Raw genomic sequence first — 22,231 nt, 5'->3', positions numbered from 1 at the left:
AGTAAGTAGCCAAAGTAAGACCCTGATAGGGTGGGAAAGACATATTTTCTTGTCTGAGCTTTTCAATAAAGACAAATTTTAGTGGTGTTGGGAAGATTCATTTTGATTTGGAAAACATTGAGATTTTATGGTAAACCTGACAGTTCCCCACTTAATAATAGGTTAATAATTTGTTTAGAAAACTTTTAAAATCACAGCACTTTGTCTATACTTGTCCAGAAAATAGTTGTCTCATTGTCTGTCACCTTTTCTCTGCAGTTCCTCTTTTCCATCTCTTTAAACTACTAAGTCACAATGCAAACCTGACCTTTATATCCAATTCTGAAGGTGTGATTCATCAATTTGTTCAACGGCAGATTTTGTGCTTCCACATTGGTTACTAAATGTGTTTCAAGTCAAGTGAAGCACACCAATCATACTGTAACCAGACAGAGCTTTGTGCAAACTATTACCGAATGAACTGTGGGTGCCCGTTTGGAACAAAAGTTACTCTTCCAGGGCACAAAAACAAACTCAGCTTCATTTCTGGGGGCCAGAGTGAGAAACCCACTTTGATTTAAGAGCAAATCAGTGCGCCCTTTGGCTCAGCAAGGTCTTGTTATCTAAAATTTAGTGACAGGAAACTCTCTAGGCCTTGGTTGTTTTAGCTATTTGAAATTAACATCCAGCTTCCCCTGTCTCTACTCGCCCTACTCGGCATTAAGCATCGCAGAGGTTAAGTGGTGCAGCAGACCAGATGAGGAAGGGTGTTTCTGTGGTGAGAATACAAATAGGCATGCAGCAGAACCGTGCTCCTGATTATATTTTTTTTTTGGATGGTCCTTGGAGGGTCAGATTGGGTATTACTGTTAGGCGCTGGGAGGCTCGTATCGGTCCCTGCTCATTAAAACACTTGCCATGTTACATTAGCTTCTGAATGGAGTTGGCTTAAGGAAAGTACAGAGCCAAAGAAGAGCGGGTGAAGGAGAGGATGGTGGATCGGTAAGAAGAGATAGAATGAGTGAGTGGCATGCACAGTTGCCCTTTCACACTGCTGACATGGCAGAAGAAGGCGCATCCATTACCCTTCACCAAACCTTTCTGTATTTTAATTAGAAAATGAAACGCAGCAGTTTCTTCATACACTCTTTTCCAGGTCAGTGCCCTTGAATCAGTTTCAAGATTTGACCAAAAACTACATGAAGCCACCTTTTCACTGTTGACAAATAAAGAATTTGAATAGGTCACAGGCCGCAGTGTTCGACTTCATGCAGATTCCAGCGTACTCGACCCGGCATGCATGAGGCCCGCAAACATTATCTCTGTGAGTTGAGTTGACAGCGGGCGAATGCTAACGGGGGTTGGTGTAATCGAGGGTGATGTCTGTGTGATGCAATGCGAACCTGGCAGTGACTGAGTGATGGCCGTGGTGGTGCGGTGAGGCATCATCTGTGTTGGAGGAGTTAAGGAGCAGGATCAGAAAGCACAGAGGTAGAAAGGAGAGGCAGAGCCTGCAGAGAGGGGGAGAAAGGGAAGAAGAAAGAAAGAAATACCTTTTACTTTATTATGCAGCACAGCTTCCTCCAGGCTTGTGCTAGACCCATAGAATGAGCTATAGAGATGTTTGACCTTGATGGCTTATTTTTCCATACGTGTTTTCAGCTGCAAGTTCTAAATGTAACATTTATTTAAAGCAGGGAGTTCTGCAATCTCTCATAATCAGCTTGTCTTGCTTATCACCCTGATATTGGCATATTTTTGTGTATGTATTTACCTACATTGTATATTATTGTATTGTTAAATTGCCAGAGTGTAATTCAGTCTGTACTGTATGTGGTTATCATTTAAAATAAATAGTTTGGACAGAGATATGGGATATGTGTTCAATCTTCCCTGAGCTTGGTAATATGCATGTAAAATGTACAGCACCGCTTATAAAACCCCCCTCCCATGAATAATCTGTATCTTGCCGTGAGGTATGATCAACGCTATCTCATTCTCACCTAGTGCAGTTATTGGATTCAGTCCCCATGCTCCATTACCCTTACAGACGCGAAGTAGGAGGACAAAGGTGTTTTTATTACTTGCCCAAGGGTGGATAAAAAAGAATTGCACTGAAGGTTTACATTATCATTATCCCTCTTTCCCATTCTGTCTTCATACAACTGTAGGTGGTGAATGCCAAGAAGAAAATAAAGAAGAAGAGATACATCAACTCTGGGACGGTGAGTCTGAGTGCTGAGATAACAACAAACCTCCTGGTGCACTCACACCCCTACTTTGTTTTTGTATTCATTAGAAAGTTTTTGCTAAGTAGATTGCACAAGGCACTTCAGCTCCGTTAAATGTTTTTATTCCATTCCCAGTCTCAGGACTTTGGATCCCGACAGTGAGTTTAAGTAGGTGGGAAAACATTATCGTAATCGCAAAGGGGGTGAATAACCAAGTCTATAGTAATGCATGAAGGGACTCTTGTCTGTGTCCTATTAGTGAAGAGTAGTGATGGATGTTTATAAATGAGCCACGGCTTTGTTACTGCCAGAGTACTTTGGCTGCTCTTGCTGTATGCAGTGACTTTGTAATTAAAATCTGTGGCTAGTTATCCATCACACTGATCATCCATCAGTGCATAGCCACACTGATGTTCTTTCAGTCATTCTAATGCTAATATGCAGCCCAGGCGTCAAAATCATTCTGCATGGATAAGTCATTTTGTGGGTGGTTAACTCAGAGGTCAGTGGTTAATGTGGAGATTAGTAGATTTTGCTTTCCTTAATTACCAAACATGAGATAATCAGTATTTCTTTTTGTTTTTTTGTTTTTTTTCTCAGGTGTCCTTGTTGTCATTCATTGTGGAGTCAGAGCACACCTTTCTGGATTACATCAAAGGAGGGTGAGTTCACTGTTTGTCTGGCATTTGTGTTGTTACTGCATAGCTGTATACCAGATACCTTAGTGCAACAATACAGAAAGTCTGACAACATGTTATCTATTTTCTTGATTACTTTTATCTTGATTTGCACTCATATGTTAATCAACTATATAAACATACACCTGTGTTGTTCTGTGTGGAATGGTAATAAAAAGCTGGTCAGAAAAACAGTGGGACAACAGAAACAGCATGACAGTTACAGGCTCAGATTGTTATTAGAAGTGTCTGACACTGAAAGTAAACACAGGAACCAGCTGTCTGTAGCAGCGTTATGGCTAACTGCATAGGGAACTACATCTGGGGCAGTTTTCCGGCTAACGGAAATACCCACATATTCATCCACACATGCCAGTATGTTTACATGTATGAGGCTGACTTTCACCGGAAACTAAAAAAAAAACTAAGTGCAATTATCCCGTGCACTACTAGGGGACGATCATGAGTCGTCTCACTTTGACTGGCCATCTGTATTTATTTGAGCCACAGTACACAGAGAGGAGATAAAACAGCAGAAAGAAGAAAAATGAAGAATGGAGACAGAAATGCAACAGGACAGTCAGCAAAGTCAACGTACAGTAACGGTTACCTCAAAGAAACTGCTGCTGTTCTTGCAGAACAGTGAAGAGGAAAACTCTTTCTGCAGTCGGACCTGTTGCTGCCAGACTTGGAAAATCTAGAATTTTCTACGGATGAGAGTAATCCCAGCTGTGTAACTACTACAAATGGATTTACACGTTTTCAACTGGATGAAAAGAGCAAGGCCGGCTGGACCAAACTATTTTATTTCATCTACTTAGTTACTACTTCTCTAGCATGAACAGATGCTGAGCGATCCACAGCCTCAGACATAAAAACACCGACGTGCAAACTGCCCTGGATGTAGTTCACTACGCAGTTAGCCATAATGCTGCTACAGACTGCTAGTTCCTGTGTTTACTATCGTTGTCAGAAACTTATAATAACAACCTGAGCCTGTCAGTGACAAAAACAAACATTTTTAGTGGATATACTTTGACGGGCGCAATTGCCCCAGTGGATTATGTTGCAGCCCATTTCGTGGCTGCTGGCTTAAGCTATCTCGCTCAATACTGGACCAGTTCCAAAAATGTTCACCCTCATTAGTCTCTAGACCCAAATGATGGGAAAATAGGATCCAGGTTGAAAAATACCGGAACTACCCTTTAACTAGTTTGCTAAAACTTTGCTACAGCAACACAGAGAACATCAGTGAGTGTTGTGGGCATTGTAGACACGCCATCGCTGTGACTAATACATGGAAATAAGGCAGAAAATCAGTAATGTGAGATTTAATACAGTCAATTTAAATGCATCACTTCAGCTCCCCTGACTCATCCTCCTTCCCATCTCCCCCGCTGCACGTTGCAGTACAAGCACCTGTCCACATTTTCTTCAGTGTTATTGACTGCAGTTACTGCGTAGCCTGGAATTTTCCACATGTGAGTAAAGTGTGGCCCCAAAGGAGACGATCTTGTCCGCAGTCACAACTTAAGTGTCGATGAATATGAATGACTATGATGAAATATGGAAAGATCTTAGGGCTTAATTAAGGGTGGACAACCTGTCACATATGGAAACATTTCTCAGTGGTTGCCCTGGTTTTAGTTTTCTGCTGCTTCGCCACTGATGGGTGAGTGTCCCAGATCTGTCCTATTGGTCTCTCCAGCTTACACAAATGGACATACTGTACCCGCACAAACACACACACACACACACACTCAAAATAACAGTGTTTTCATGTTTACCTTTACTACCTGTTCGCCTCTGATCTAATTTGTCCTTTAGGCAATGTAGGAAAATGGACGAAAAGGCATTACATACATAGCGATGTCCTGTTAATAATTCAGTCGCGGGGATGATTCTTGTTTTTATGTCGGTGCATCTTAACATCATTTCATATTCACAAAAACCCAGATAAACACTTGTGTAACCTGAATATGAGCGCTGGGATGTGCTGATACTTGGAGCTTGTACTCACAGTTTCCCCGCTACTGTTCTTCCTTTTAAATTGGTGCAGGCATATTTCTGCATGACATTTAGAAGGCAGGCAGCTCAAAGACGAAAGTGAGAGGTGACATTATTCACAAATGAGTGGGATATTAGAGATTTAGTGGAACGATAAATGCCTGTGGTATGTCTCAAATGAGACCTTGGAATGAGATAAAAAATTGATAAAATGTGCAGTGTAGATTAAAAAAAGAAAAAAAGAATTCTGACCAAAGGGTTTTCATGAGACATGTGATTTAACTCTAATTCTGACTATTATTGGAATAAATGTAAATGCAGTTGTTGTCAAAGGCTGCACACATTACGCATAGTCCTTTGTTGTTTAACCTCAGTACTCTTAATGAAGTCGTCAGTTGGAAGCTTGAAACGGCTTTTTTTTCATCAAATTAAACAAAAAGTGGCAATATTCACATTAAACAGTCACAGGCATATGAGATTCGCAAACCGCAGTGATTACCCCATTAATTAATGTGACCCAGCACGGGGAGTGAAGCATTATGTAAAGTGGTACTTCATCTTTTTGTTGCGGACATTTAGAAATGTTAAAAGCTCATCAGTTCTTTTGTGTGGTTTCAGTTTCATGCCTGTGAGAGCGGCTGTTGACAAAGACTGTTACTTTAAAAACACACCATTTTTTTTAAATATGAAATCTGTGAAAGAGGATTCGCTCCAGCATCTGTGTTCAGATAGCTTCTCTTGAGGTCTTTTCAGTCATCATGAAAGACTCCCGGTGCCTTCTGTTGTCATTGCCTCCCTAATGTTTTCTTCTTGTTCTCTCAACAGTGGAAGTCCTTGTGTATTAAATCATCATAAAGAGCAGCAGATAATTTTTTTGAAAATATCATCAAAAACAGTTATGATGCAGAAAAGGTCAATTTTACGTAGTCCTATCTCCTGGTTTCAATGTACTGCAGGTCAAGGCTGTCTCTATCTGTAATTTCTGTTTTTGTTTTCAATGAGCTCCATCCTTTTCCTAAGTTGTGGTTTTTGTGCAAAATTGTCTCTGGTGGCAGAGAGCTAAACCAACTTACATGTATTTTTTTCAGCCATTAGTCCACGCTGTCAGAATTAATTTGAGAATGATAGATAGATGTAAATATTGTACATGAGGATTTAACGCAACATTAACTTTTACTCATTATGTTAATGAATGGACCTTTCTCCACAGCACCCCTACTTGTTAGATCTCACCAAATGTATCCCGAAAAACTCACACATTTCTTAATAAGTTAAATGACTCTATTATGTTTTCATTCATTAATTCTGACTTTCATTCACTTTCTCACAATTAGCCTATTTGTCCACTAGTGGCTGTTAAGAGAAATGACCTTGTTCCACTGAGCCCTGTTTTTTTAAGCAATTCAATACGAAAACTTTTGGCAAAAATAGTTTAACTTTCCCCTCCGTCCTCTCAAATCTGCCTGTGAGCCAGCACCTCCCTAGAATCTGTTTGCATTTGCCTTCGGTTCTTTATTGGTCATCTCATGGCCACTATAAATATTTTTCAGATAAACAAGCCAAAATATTTTTAAGATATGATTTGTGCACTGCTGTTATCCAATAGATCTTTTCAATGGCACCAGCTGTGGTAGCCGAGAGATTTGCGATGCCTCTGCAAAGATATAATTTCACTACATAAAATTTCCACAATCATGAATACCCTAATTTAACAAGTATGAAAAGGGAAATAAAATATAAGGCATTTATCAGATTCCCTGCTTGGCACAGACTGCATGACAGACTGCTGAGGAAAATAAACAAGATTACTAATGCTGGCAGTGGATGGGTGCTGCTTATCCGTGATGGGAGAGATTAACTGTATCCACGGAGAATGAAACACCAGACTTACAGTGTTTAATTGAAGAGAGTCCAGGAGAAAAAGCTGCTGTTTTGCTCAATTAAACTATCTGAAAAACCATCAGGCGCCGGTGAAATCTTTGCAGCTTTTATAATTTGAGCCTACTCTCCACTGAACATTCAACAAGTTAGGTCAGGTTTATTTGTATAACCTTCAATAACTGTTGCTGTCTCAAAGGGATTCACAACACTCACATCCTGAAAACAAACCACAGGCCCATAACCAGTGGTGGAAGAAGTATTCAGATAGAAGTATGAATACATCAATGTAAAAATACTCCATTACAAGTAAAAGTCCTGCATGAAAAATCCTACTTAAGTAAAAGTACATAAGTATTAGCAGCAAAATGTAGTTTAAGTATTGCGGTGAAAGTAGTGGTTTGGTCCCTCTGACATATTATTATATACTCTGATATATTATTACATATGACATCATTAAATTATTAATACTGAAGCATCAGTGTTAGAGCAGCATGTTACTGTTGTAGCTGCTGGAGGTGGAGCTAGTTTGAACTACTTTATATACTTAGTTTAGTCCAGGGGTCGTCTAGGGGTTAGTCTAGGGGTTGGGCCCCACCAAAGGGTCATCAGATAAATCTGAGGGGTCCAACCCCACTTAAGTTCCATACTTGAGTAAATGTACTTAGTTACTTTCTATCACTGCCCATAACCTTAAACCTTCACTGGATGATCATAAAAATCTCCTCCAAACCTCATTAGAAACAAAATTTGCGAGATTTGCCCTGTTGGGACAGTCAAACATGCACTGGGTGCTTAGAATGGGCCAATTAAGAATGAATGCATGTTTCCTCTAATAATAAGATGTAAAATGTTTTAATTGACTACATAGTATTTGAGGAAACAGCATTATCACCATGATCAAAATAAGATACTCTGTTAGTAACCAGTCTCATATTGCACTTTTCCAACAAATCATTAAAACAAAATAACTCAAATATATATTTTACACTATTCTGCTTGTATAAAAATTGCAAATTTGGAGTTCTTGCTCAGATCACTACTGTATCAGCGTTTGTTGAGTGGATTGCTTAGTTTTGATTCAGCATCTGTTCTACAGTAACTGGGTGATGGAGGTGACTCTGAACAGAGGTTGGCACTCAACACATGCAAATGATTACAAACCAACAAAAAAAAAAGCTGAACCTGAAAGCCTGCCAACCCTGTTATTCAGATAGATGATGAGAAATATGAGCCAGAGCCCGAGCAGCAAGCTGTATAAAAGTAATCCAAATTGTAGAGCCAAATTTGATATTTTAGATTTCTGTTATCGATTTCTCTCCTTTCATAAGTGTGTTTGCTTTACTGCTCCCTTTCTAAAAGGCGACAACTAACATGATGCATTTTAGATGCCTTTTGAAGCAGAGGGTAAAAAAGCAATTTCTTTTCCAGACGCACCATCACATCCTGACTGGTTTCACAGTGAAGTGGTTTTTCATTCATTTTCATTAATCTTCAATTGTAGCAGAGATATAGTCAAACAGAGGTAATTAAAGTCCAAAGGCCACATACTGCTCTGATTCTTAGAGGCTAATGAAAGATTTATATTCTTTTCATCGCATGTTGAAATGTTTCTTTCTAAATGAAATCTGCAGTGAGATCAGCCGTGTAATGGCTTGTGTGGAGCCTCTATTGTGTGGAGATCTTATTAAGGTTTAATAGTTTCATCCCAAAAATATCCTGTTGTCCTGAAAGAGGAGAAAGTGATACTGTTTTTTTTTTTCAGTCAGACTGCAGAATGGCATTTTTCTCTCTCTTCTTCTTTGACTGCTCTTTGATAACCACTGATTCTTGAAAATAGGCAGATATTGCTCTGCAGCGAGAGTCAAGCCTATATTTTACTGCATGCATAGTGGTTTAGTATTTGTTCACCTTGCAAAAATACAGGAAGAAGAATATATTGATGAATATATAAATGATATTTGTGATGGACTGCTGCTTGTGCAGCTTATGCTGCTTTGGTGTCTCTCTCTGGCCCACTTTTGGTCCTGTTGTTGTTAGAATTTACAGGGAAGCAGAAGCAGAACACTTCAGTTTAAATTTATGTGTGACTCAACTAGAAACAGTCATGTCATCAGAGTCCTGCCAGTGTTGACCTCCTTGATCTGTCTTTCACTTTGTTTTACTGCCATGTAGTGCATATCTGGCTGCATTTTATTATACAGGAAAAACACTGTGCCAATCTGCTCTTTGATGTAGTCTGAGTTGGCCAATTTTCAGCACATACTAATGAGACTGTAGGTGTGCTGTGGCTTCATTCTTTGTCTCACTGTTTTACATTACATAAAATATCCCACCCAACCCAGATTGCCAAGACTTCAGGGATTTCACATTACAAAGACTCCTACCATATGTTGTTTGTCTAACTGGAAGGGGAAAGTCAATATGATACCAATACGTTTGTAACTATTTTTAACTATTGCAATAATTCAAGGTGATACACAAACTGCTTGAGGAGCTGTCATTTTAGTTGAGAAAGAAAATGAGAGAAGAGGAGACGCTGAGTGAGTTAATGGTGACGCAAAGGGACACAGTGGACTGCCTGTTCTGAAGGACTTGTACTGAATCAGGTTGAAATAGGCCATTTGAAGACCGGTGTCAGATTTATGAACCCCTGATCGAAAATAGGAAATGATGAATTTGTCCATGGAGCAATTCATCACTCAAGGATTTAATAAATGAAAAATTACCTGCTCTGAAGGACTGTAGTTTAGAGGATTGGTGGGATAAAAAGAGTAACCCCAGACCTGCCACCAGCCATTGGAAAAAAACAGACAATACTACAGCATCAGTCAACATCAATCTATATTGATTTTTTTGTCTCAAAATAATTTGTGAGCCCAGCTCTAAAACTAATCCCCACTGTGAGTCACAAGTGAAATTAGAAAAACAGAAACTCAAGCCAGTCAGCTGAACACAGATATGTGTGTTGAGAGATTTAACTTTTCCTGCAGCAAACTGCAGACAGACAGCAGCAAACACTGATCTCTAGAGGTCTGTTGGGCTGCTTGTATGACAGGATTTTTCTCTAATAGAAAGTGGCACCAGAGAGAATGGCCTGATATCTGAACCTGTTCTCCCAGTGAACCCTCACGGAAAACGACTGTACACAGTGCAACAGAGGGACAGTAATGTGAAGAAAACAACTCAATTCTCACATCAGCCCAAACCTGAGTCCAAAAAAGCAAATAAATCGTATCCATGGACGGTGAAGCTGCTACACCAAAGGCCAGAGAGATTTGATTTTCATAGAGGATGCTGATCATATGGTAGATGCCTAAACATAATATAAAATTACAATACAGAACAATACAATACAATACAATACAGTACAGTACAATGCAATACAATACAATACAATACAATACAATACAATACAATACAATACAACATAAATTTCAGTAACATTTCACTTTAAGTCCCTCTATTTAGTATTCATAAACAGAATATAAACAATGAATAAATTGTGTGATGTAGTTTGTCAACAACTATAACTCCTCCTGTGGACACCCATTACTGGATAATATAGTAAAACACAGTTGTAATAATATAAAATATTATCTTTATAGGAGAAGTTATAATTGTTGACAAATAACTGTACATTAATAAACACTTAAAAATATCCTTATATCTGCTTATAGCCACATTATAGTGGGTTATAAACTATTTATTAAATGTTTATGCACATCTTATGAATAATAAATAGGGGGGCATAAGGTGATGATTTCTGATAGGAAGCTGATAAGACCTTACCACTGATATGTTGGAAACATATCACCCTTTTAACAACCCCATCATCAAACAATTATGTCAATATCGGATGATTCTGCAAAATCTGGACTTCATTCAGTGATGTTTTATGGTATATTCCTTCCTGTATCTGTGCATGACAAATACTGTATGGTTAAGGTTGGGGACAGATTATTACTAAGAACTACAGTATGGTTATAGTATGATTAGGGTGGTTGGGAATAATTGTGGTTACAAGTAATAAAAAAAGCAAACAGTAATTGCAGGTCTGTAATGGGGCACAAAGTAAAGTCTCCTGCATAAAAGTCAGATGTGCTACACCTCCATCCACTACCTCGAACTCCTCATCCTCACCTTCGCCTTGCTGCATCAAGGGAATCACCCAATATGAGTGTAGTTTGTAGGATACTGAGCTGAAAATACCTTACCAAGATCCTTAAGTGCTCAGTGACCTGTAAGTAGTTCAAGAGTTTAGCAGTTACTGTCTGAGAATGAACTTCTAGCTACTGACGGTTCCCGTGTGGCCACTTCCACTGTCTACCTTAACTTTAAGTCACTACCTTCCTTTTTTAGCCAAACATTCAAAACTAACCATAGAAATCAGCAGAGACTTTCAAATTGAGGCAGCATACCATTGTAAGACTTCCCCTTTGTCAGCTGAGCGGTCCAGCTCAATGCTGATTAATGAGCTGGGGTCAGAGTCTCCCCAGGAGGAAGCCGCCTTTATCTTCGATACTGTGCTTGTGGGAATTTCTGAATGGAGGTGAAGTCAGGAAAGGCAATCAGTGTTAATCACAATGAAAGAGCACACACTTTGATCTAAGCTCCCCTTCCCCTCGCTCTTCATTTACCTCTCTTGGGAAATGGGGAAACCCAACAGAGACTAGTTAGGCCATGTTTAGTTTCTTTTCAAGGTTTTGGCTATAATTATGGGCTCATGAATAAAAAATATCCGTTTTGGTTTTTGGACATTTTGTACGGCTGCTACTAAATTGATACGATAAATGGAAGACCTCAAATTTTCCATTGATATAAAAAGGGAGTAACGAAGACAATAATGGTGATTACAATGGTGATGAAGATTGTGCACAGCATACAGGAGAATGTTAATGTTCACACATCTCAGAAAAAACAAGATAAATAGTTAAAACATGAGTAAGAGTGCAGAGTTTTAGGATTAATTTAATCGGGATTATTTTCTTCTTGCAGCTCTCCTGCCTGCTAATAATCATTTCTTGCCTCAGCGTGATGTTCAGTCAAAATCATTGAGCCAGCTGCAGCAACTCATTATGTGTTTGTGGAAACCATTTGGGAAATTACTCTGCCTTATCAATTTTTCTAGGTCTTGCGGGATGTGTTTGTGGTTTGGACTTTGCCACTGCGCTGTTAAATCTTTAAATATATCTGTTATTTAAAGATCAAAACAGTGCTTTGGATGCTGCTTGACCACAACTAAATGTATGCTCTCTTTGTTTCGTAAATTGAATAATAAAAGCCTGATTAGCTCCTGTGTTGCGTAACTGGCAGCGGCTGAGAAGAAGCAGCTGTGAAGCTACGATGAAGGTGCATTATGAACACTGTTTGAGGTTTACCTTTGTCACACCTCTTCTCATATGAGAGGTTGAGCAGAGAGCACTGTGAAACCTGGGAGAGCCTCATTAAACTGCAGTGCTGAGTCTTTTCCTTCCTCTCTTTTGTTAACAGCATCCTCTCTTCTATTCATCTGTTTCAGGACTCAGATTCACTTCACAGTTGCCATTGATTTCACTGCATCAAATGGTGAGTGTTTCGACTACCATCAACCTGTTCTGCCTCCATTTGTCATCTGATGTATGACTATGCCATTTTCCATGAATGAAAGAGGAAGTTGTGTTTTTCTTCCTGCATGTAATAGTCCTTTTTTTCTTTTTAAACCATGTTTCATTGAAATGTTCACATGGTAAACAAAGTGTTTAAAAATGATACTCTTCATTTTTTTTAAAGAAGACAGAAGAGGGACATAAAGACACAAAAGTGGTTATAAACCGAATTTAGAAATGGGGAAACCTGTTTGTTATGCTGTATCTAGTGCAAAATACAAAGAAAATGACAGGTTGTGGATTTAAAGAGACAACACAAATAATAAGTTAAGCTTAAGTCAGCTCAAGTTTCTTTTAATCATTCATCTAGAATAAACACAAATACATAGTTGAATGAGAATATATGATATATTTGTGTAGAGATGAATGAATATAGAGATGCAAAAGACTTAAATAAATGGGAATAAAATCTAACATAATTAACATCTATCTAGGTTTGTTTTGTCTAAATATTCAATCAAGCACATTTTCTGGATGTAAGATCTTGATTGATTCATTCCAGCATAAAAGGGAATCCTGCAAATTCATATGTACTGTATCCAGAAGTATACATCACATTTGAGTGCTCAAAATGTCACAGTAAATTCAAAAACACAAATAAAACAATATGAACATGTTTTACGGTTATCTTGCAGCAGCCGTCATAATATTACTGACTTCCAGTATTCCAGATAGTTACACCTAGTCCCAACTCTAATTCACAGCAGCTCATTTAGTTTGGGTTCACTCATGTTTCCGCCGTTGCAGCTGTCAGTTCGGTCTCAGTTTGAGTGTCTGCATCACTGACTCTGATTTCTCTTGTCTTGTAAGGAAATCCATCCCAGTCCACTTCACTCCACTACATGAACCCGTACCAGATGAACGCCTATGCCATGGCCCTGAAGGCTGTGGGTGAGATCATCCAGGACTATGACAGTGATAAGATGTTTCCTGCCCTGGGATTCGGTGCTAAGCTGCCCCCTGATGGGAGGGTGTCCCACGAGTTCCCTCTGGTGAGTCAACTATGGGGTTACTTCAAACGCTCAGAATCATAATTTCTCTTACAGTTAATCTGAATTTACATGAAAATGATTTTCGACTTCCCAGTGGAGCTTGTATTTGATTGGTGAGCACTTGTATGTTTTTATGCTTCCTCCAACACGTACGGATAAACGTGTTTTCATGTGCGATATGGATGTGTGTGTTTTGAGATGGATGCTGCAACACCTATGACATGCATAATTCAGAGTGAATTCCATTTACCTTTTATAGTGCAAATTAGGTCTCTGTGAGGCTGAAGGATTCGTAAATCAATTGGGCTTCTCTCAGTCAGCTAATGTGCTCTGGCTGCTGCATAGTGCAGCCTAATGAGGAGTCTGTCTAGGGTAACGTCTGCATCACTCCATGTCTCCGTTAGAATTAGCAAATTAATTAATTAATTAATTCATCTCACCATATAATTGAAATCTCATTCTCTTGTCTCAGAAGTGGGCTTAAGAGTAAAGTTACAGTCCTGAGTGAAATATTTTTCATATATGTTTGGTTAGATATGTGCCTTGTAGCCAAGGAAGCTAACCTTTGAAGCAAAGTTTGACAAGCACATCACTCGGAGCAAAGAATGTTTTCCAAATGTCATTCAGCCCTTCAAGAGAGACTTCGTACTTCTGTAACTGAACAAAACCACAGGACAGAGTTTATACTAACTAAATAGCTAGTCAGCGAGATAAATGTGCTCTGTTTCTGGGCTGTGTTCATTCATTTACTATTCACTCATTCATTTACTCATTCACTACACACTAGGTAATTATAGGGTACAAAATATAATAATAAAAAAATATTTTAATACTACTGTGGTCGTATCTTTCACCTGGCAGTCATTTAATCTTTTTTCCACTTATTGGTAGTTTTTCTTCAGTTAGTGACCATCTATTGTACACTTGTTATGATACATTATGGGGTCATTTGACTTCATTTTAAAGGGTTTAACAATTCTCACTAGAAATTCAGAACAAAACACACTATATAGTAAATAGTGAAGACACAGCCTCAGTCTTAGTGCTTAGCTAGGTTAAACACGTCCCGGATCCATATTTGTATTGAATGCAAAGGGATGAGTTGATGTCAATTTTCTTATTTGACACTATCACATACAAGCTATTTCTCTGTAGAGCTGCAATGAATCGATCAGTCAGTTGACAGAAAATTAATTAGAAAGTATTTTGACAATCAAATAATTGTTTTAGCCATTTTTTTTAGGTATAAGTGCCAAATATTTACCTTGTGAGGCAGCTGGCTTCACAAGATCATAACATCATGAAATTATGCGAGTATCCATCTTGTCAGGCTTCAAGTTATGAGCTTAGCCAATCTGCGTCCTATGAGGATTCTCTCGTGATCTTGTGATCTCACATATCCAGCTGCCTCACAAGGTTGGACGGTGACAGATGGTTCATCCAATCAGCCTGCCAAGTATTTTTTGAAAGTGGCGGCCCTTTTTCCAAACAGTTTCAAAGGACGACTTCTCAGATGGTTCTGATTAACAAACCAGGTTTTGGACTATTTATCCGATAAAACAAGATATTTGAAGACATCACCTTGGACTTTAAGAAATTAAAATGGGCATTTTTCATTATATTTGACATTTTATATACAAAATGATTCATTGATTAATCAAGACTATAATCAGCAGATTAATCAATAATCAAAGTAATTGTTAGTTCTCTTAAATGAGAATGTCAACCTGTTTAAAGACCAACTTAACAGCAGCTGAAAATTTTGTTTTTGCTGACTGTTGCAGTGATGTAGAAGTGTACTTCAGGGTGTGTCAGTACACAGTGGCATCGGTGTTGGGCGTGGCTAGAGGTGTAACAGCCTTGAAACTTTTTGAGCAGAGAGGACAGCAAAAAGCTGCTTTTCAGCCTGATATTAGATTACTCTTTAACTTACCGCCGAAACACGTTGTAGTACGACTGAAAGATGGTTGTTTACATGAATTAATTGCTATGTCAAGCCCTATTGCGTTCCACCCAGAACCATCTAGTTTTTGCACTACTCATGTTCTGTTTTTGTTTTTCTCAGAATGGCAACATTGAGAACCCTTACTGTAACGGTATGGAGGGGATTCTCGAAGCTTACCATCAAAGCCTTAAGACGGTTCAGCTGTATGGACCCACAAACTTCGCTCCCGTTGTTAATCATGTGGCAAGGTAATCACACAAATACCGGTCCCAGTGAACATCACAGAGCACAGTTGTCCTTTCTGCAGCTGGCAGACACGCTGCCAGAGGTATTAAGACAGTGAGTGATGGTTTCTCTTTTAATTGAGCAGAACTAATGAAGGGAAAATAAATAATGATGAATAGAAATGGTAATCAAGCATATGTAGGTCCAGACATCTTAATGCAGGTGCTACATTGCTTTTTAGACTTAGTGTGGAGAAAGTGTTAAGATAAGCTGGTGGGATTGGCAGCAGAGTTGTAAATGGATTAATGTTATGTTGCCTTTCAGCCATGTGTTTATTAGTCACATTATTCATCAAATGAGCTTCACTGTGAACAGGGAACCACATGCTTTAATTCAGCATTTCTAACTTCCTGTTAGTGTAATAATTGCAACAAAAAAAGTACATTTATAGGCTTGTCTATAAATTGGGCTGCAACATATTAAATGCACAGCAGACATGATTTATAGAAAATCCGTCTTCTCCAGATTGAAATAGAAGTGAAAGTACAATAATAAGGACCAGGTGTGCAGTGTTTCACTCCCCTCTTCTGTTTTAATACCGGACTCAGACTCAAGCTGAGGCTTCAGGCCCAAATGTTGATGACTCATGACTTGGCTTGGACTTATATTAGTGACTCACACATGGAGTCAGGTTTGTGCACCACAGACCTGAATCTGATGAGTTCCTCAAACACAACCCTCAGTAGTAAGAGCTTCATACTGAAATTGCACATGACGCTTTACTGACTTAGACTGAAACAAATGAGGACTTGGAACTAGACTTGGACTTCCGGTTTGAATCGACAGCAACTGACAGACTGATGACTGACCTGAGATGAGGATTAATGTGGTGCCCTGGATAAAACACAAGACTACAGCAAATTGTTTTCTTTTGAAAACTTATGTAACTTTTTGTTTCAGTGTTCAAATCACTATGCACACAGACACACAAGAATAATAATAAAAAAATGACAAGAAGTCCCATGCAGCTCTTGGCATGATTTCAAGGAAGGAAACTTATTAATAAATAAATCTTCTTCTTTTATATTGTTACACTTTTTACAGTCACTCTTTGCCTAAAAGGTGCAGTGTAACTAAGTAAAATTAAATTAAATTAAAATACTAAAAATGATGCACAGAGATGCTGCAGACTATAAGAGCCGTTCCACTTACCATGACAAGTTAAATAAGTCATCCAGTAAACCAGTGATAAAAACATCAAATTTACTCTTTTTGTGACCAGAAGTAGATCTCACACCGACTCCTAACTGGACGCGATGTGAACGAGCGAGTGACCGTCAGATTCTTTCAGTGTTTCCCAATGAAGATGTCTTAACCTGCTCCGTGCGTCAGCCAACAGGCTGAGCGGCGTATTGCTTGTTTGAAAAACTGGTCACCCTGGCTCTATTTTTGCGAAGTTTTTCACACCTAACCCAAATTTCATTGGTCAAAATTGACACTGACGTCTTTGACGTTTCCGTTTCCCCTCCAGTCAGCAGTCAACATGGACGAAGAGAGCGTGAGAGTGAAGATAAAACCACTTTTCAAAAGTTTAAAAAATAAACTCTGAGTTCTCCTCCTGCTGGTAAACAGCTCTGGATCAGTGCAGAACTTTTTGATCAGAATCTCAATATTAAAAATGTAATCTATCTATAATATAATATTCTGTTAATGTGCTCGACTGTCTCCAGTGAGTGTGGCTCACATTGTTATTTGGCAGATGAGGAAGACAAATGCTTCTTTAATATCCTAAACACCAGTCATCACTCTCTCCAGTGTCACTGACTGGACACGCTCTTTGATTAAAATGTCAGCGCATCAGTCAAACCTACCAAACTAAAAGCAAGAGGAACGACTCACCTCTGACCCTTCCTCGGCTCTCACAATGATCTGCCACGTTTTTCCCCCTCTTGCTCATCAAGCCTTGTCAATTGAGTGCGGGGTGATCACTGATGTTCTGAAAGAATAAGACTGCACCACTTGCATAAACAGTTCAATAAATTATTCATAGAGCAGCCAGCGATGGGCGATTGAAACTAGGCCACACTCACTGTGGTGTCTCTGATGGGTTTCGTAATAGTGTCTGGATAGACCTCGGAGACGTGAAGAGCTATACAACATATTTTACTTCTTTACATGTCTATATTAAGCTTTTGTGTCACATGCTGGGCGGAAGGGGAATTTGTTTCTGAAGAACATGCTTTTTAAATTTTGTTTTTCTCCTCTCTGACAGCGGCTGCTGACACGCTGCTGTAGCTGCTCTTAGAGTTTCTCTGCGGTTTTTCAAACCAATTTCAGTTTTATGTAAATGCATAAACATCTGCATCTGCCTTCATCTGTCTGTTGATTTCTCTCCTTCAGGTATGCAGCGGCAGTGCAGGACGGATCTCAGTACTTTGTCCTGCTCATCATCACTGATGGCGTCATATCAGACATGGCTCAAACCAAGGAGGCCATTGTGAACGTAAGTGCTGCTCTACCATCAGCCGCAGGATGTTCACCTCTCTCTCTCTCTCTCTCATCCCCTCGGCTCTGCAGGGTATTGGCGTTGCAGGTGCTTTTAGCTTACTGTGGCACTCACTGGCTTTCTCTTACTTTGAGGGGTTTATAAGCCAGTAGCACTAGATATGAGGATTTATGGGATGTTTTCTACTCCACTTGCTTCCCCCCCGTGCTTGGACGCTGTTTGTCCAATATGTTTCCTTTTTATTGAGACTCTGGGGAACCTGAGGGGCTCAGCTGAGATTCACTCTCAGGTCAACAGGTTCACTTTATTGGAGGAAAGGGTCTTATCCAGCACACCATCTGAGGCACCTGTTTGGTCCAAATTTTAAGAATTATTTCTGTTTGTCTTATGTCTATGTTTAATATTTTATGTCTTATGAAAACAGTGGAGCTCATCTATAATAGGATTATGGCCACAGTGGTTAGACTCATCGTCGACCAGGTAGACGACCTCACAGCAACATGGTGCTCTGACCCCCAGCAGACTGGGTTTAAAGGGAATTTGCGACTGTTAATCAAACCATTCGAACAGCCACACCTTCCTTTTAAGATCTTGTCTGCTGCTCTGCACTGCTCAGCCCGAACCTTCTGCGTCCTGCTGCCACCTCTCACCTCTCAGTTTGCACTTGGCTTCTCTTCTCTCTGCCCACAGAGCAAAGGACCGAATGACCTCCTTCACTTGGCATTCAGCCTTTGCCCTTGAGAGATGAATCATAAGGAAAGAGTTGCTGTCTGTGCAACGTTCATCTCTGCTTTTTTGCTGTCTTATTTGTGCTTTCTGATGCTGTAGTGTATCTTTAGAAGTATCTTAAAGATTGCACATAGCAGATATCTCTTGGTAATGCACTGCTGCAGGCCAAACTGTAATGTTAATTCTGTTCCCTCCTTGTTAATCCTTGTTCCCCAAACCAGCACCGCTTAGCTTTCATATGTCCACACATCTAACGGGACAGCCTCCGGGGTAAATACAAATTCTAACTCTTTCCTTTGATGTTCTTGGGGTCTGAGCCACTTTTTTCCTATTACTGGTGCCTCAACTCTCTTAATATATAAACATTTGTATAAATTCAGAACTATAAGTTACAAGCACTTAATTGGTATCATTTTTTTCACAACATGGGGTATTTGCATATGTATGCTGCAGTAATATTGCATGACAAAATAGACCAAGAAGTCAAAAGAAAAACTAAAAGAGAATTTGAATTTTTCAACATTTAATCCATTTTCCACAAAAACAAACAAATGATTACTATCTTCACATTTGTTGCCCAAGGCCTTAGGTAGAAAACAAACAAACAAAAAAGAAAATTAAGTCTCAATTGCACAGAAAAACAGAACAATATATATATATATATATATATATATATATATATATTTTATCACAACTGTTGATATTTGTTTCATGGTGATTTTTACAACAAACAACTATGTACAAATGTTTATTGTCTTCACGTTTGTAGACTAAGGCCTCAGATGAAAAAATAAAATCTCTATTCATAAAGTCTCTATCACACAGAAAAACAGAGCTATTTACATTTTTATAAAAACTGTCCATATTTGTTTCTTGTTTTTTGTTTTGTTTTGTTTTGTTTTTATGGAAACTGGCATATTTGCCTGCCCGCCACTTCCACCTTTTAGAATTTTGTGTGTCCAAAAATAACACAGTGGTTTCTTGATGGATTATCAAGCCCCTGGATGGATTATAAGAACAAGTGACAACTCGTAATGGCTGAAAGCCAGCAGCCTTGTTATTTCCTTCTGTGCGAACACTTGCGTTTTTTTGGTAATGAGGTTTTCCACCTGGAAGAATGATTGACTGTAGATAAATATGGACGACATGACAGCTCCCCAAAAGTGAAGCCAAAATATCTCGATTGCCTCCTTGTGGCTGGCTACAGTATTGGTCATAAGTCCCGCCCCCTCCATGTTAGTGGATGTGATGTGAGCCAAACTAAAATAACAAAGTGCACGTTAAACAAATTTTTCCCAAAGATGGTTTCTCTCCTTTTTAGGCAGCTTTTGACAGGTGTGACAGCCACTCTCAAACCTCCGTCAGATGGTGGGACGGCTGAGGGGTCGTATCCCGTGGGCTGTCATCCCGCCATCTGACTTTACTGTTCACTCTACTCTGGCTCCAAATGATGTCACACAAACAAGATGGCAGGAAATTAGATATTTTGGCTTCACTTTTGCATTGCAGCAGGAAGTGGAGACGTGTTGTCCATCTTTATATACAGTCAATGGGAAGAACTGAATACTGTCGCTTTCATTTAATTTACAGTCAGGTCAGGGTTTGATTCAGAAAGTAAAATGAAAAAATACGGTATTTATTTCAATGGCTCACCAAGGAGGTTCTTACTTGGGAGAATTTGAATATACAGAGTTATAAGGTTATCATTAACAAAGTATCATATTCAGCATATTATAAAATTCCACTTCAGACACATTCTAGAGGATCCAAGGAAGCTGCACAAACAATTAATTAATTTATAAATTAATACATTTCTGAGTAGAACATCTTGTTTTGGTGTATAACATATCCGGAGGGCTCCGAATTTCCATAGTGAAACGTTCTGGAAATGTTTGTGCAGCAACCTGCGATCCTCTGAATGTGTCAGAAGTGATTGGAAACAGACAATTTTGTTTTCATACATTTCTGAGTAGAACATCTTGTTTTAGTGTATAATATATTTAGTGTATAATATATTTTATTCTAGTGAAATTGATTTGGCGTTTAGAACTATAAGTATTGTATTTTTTTAAAGCGACAGCAAACCGCGTTTTGTTGACGTATTTTTCAGTTCTTCCAAATGGAAAATGCACATGTACTTGCAGGAGGAAATGAAGTGGCGACTGGCTCGATTGCTGTAGCTGCAGGGCAGTTTTTAAAGTAAGTGTCTAGCACGCAGTGTTCCAGAGATAGTTTAAAAATAGTAATTAGAGTACTTTTATGTCGCATACGACATTGTTGACCCCAGAGGGTTAAGATTCAAATTTCATTTAGGTTCATAAATTATAAAATAGGGTCTCTGTCTGGCGTGGGAGGCCAAAACATGAATTAATTTGTGCCCATGTATTAGATTATGTCTGAGGTTGTCAGTTTGTTGTCTGGATGGGAGGCTTGCTCTACCAATAATTTCATAAAATTCATAAATATTTAAACATTTAGGGAAACTTAAAGGACTGCGTCTGGTAGAGTCCATCTGTCCGTTGTGAATCAACAAAGCAAAGTTTCATCTGTCTGACTAACTCAGAGCACGTACCTAAAAAAAGAGCCACAAGTTATGTGTGAATTGTCACAAGAGGAGATACTCTCTAAATATACATGTTTTGTCTTATTTTACCAACTTCCTAAACAAGTCAGCAGGTTATTTAAAAGGTTAATTACATGTACTGAATATAATGTTAGCATGTGCACTGGAAACAGAGACACAGAAATGATTTCTTAATTCCCAAAATTCTTTAAAGTCCTTTAATGTTCAGTAAAGTGTTATGAGAACAAGTGTCTGTTGTGTGCAGTGAGAGGAGGATGTTACTGTATGTGCTTAGACAGACTGATGGAGTGAGATCCCGAGTGACTTGACAGTACAGGCGAAGTAACAAATGGTGTAGACTGAATAATTCAGCTCAAGATACTTTGTGAGAATCTGATCTGGCATTTATAGGTATACACTTGCGAGGTCGCCTCCGCTGGAAAGGGGCAAACAGAATGTATGTATGTATGCGAGAGGTCATGAGGAATGAGCCGAGTGGAGGGGAAGATAACACAGGGGAAGAGATGGAGGGAGCATAATGATGGAGAACATGGAGAGGGTGGTCCTCTTAAGTCTGTTTACTCCTATCTGTGACAGGCCTCTCCCCTCGGGAGGTTTTTTCCAGGAAAGCTGACCTACTTTTACCCCTGTAAAATGGATTTCTACCACAAGCATATATCATTCATTCATACTGAAGATCTCACTGTCTCCACATCAGGACTGTGGTCTAAATTCATGCAGTGGACTAACCTGCACACCACAAACTGAGATAAGCTTCATTAAACCTTTGTTGTGTAAAGTGTTTTGGCTTTTCTTCTCTGAACTTCTGAACAGTACTTGAAACATTTCTA

The 22,231-nt window shown here is 39.0% G+C and overlaps 1 protein-coding gene across 8 annotated transcripts in view; it reads left to right on the top strand.

The window, feature by feature from the left end:
• cpne5a (copine Va) overlaps positions 1-22,231 on the top strand; it is an 85,899-nt gene that overhangs the window by 58,156 nt on the left and 5,512 nt on the right. For all 8 annotated transcript variants that reach the window (XM_042408700.1, XM_042408701.1, XM_042408703.1 and 5 more), the window contains 6 exons: positions 2,151-2,204; positions 2,811-2,872; positions 12,294-12,340; positions 13,231-13,412; positions 15,478-15,605; positions 17,983-18,085. In XM_042408700.1, the coding sequence (XP_042264634.1) occupies positions 2,151-2,204; positions 2,811-2,872; positions 12,294-12,340; positions 13,231-13,412; positions 15,478-15,605; positions 17,983-18,085 (576 nt within the window). The remainder of the gene's footprint in view (positions 1-2,150; positions 2,205-2,810; positions 2,873-12,293; positions 12,341-13,230; positions 13,413-15,477; positions 15,606-17,982; positions 18,086-22,231) is intronic.

The sequence above is a fragment of the Thunnus maccoyii genome, chromosome 4 (genome assembly GCF_910596095.1).
Source record: "Thunnus maccoyii chromosome 4, fThuMac1.1, whole genome shotgun sequence".
NCBI lineage: Eukaryota > Metazoa > Chordata > Actinopteri > Scombriformes > Scombridae > Thunnus > Thunnus maccoyii.
Note: the sequence above shows the minus strand (reverse complement) of the source record. Positions and strands in the feature narration are given on the sequence as shown.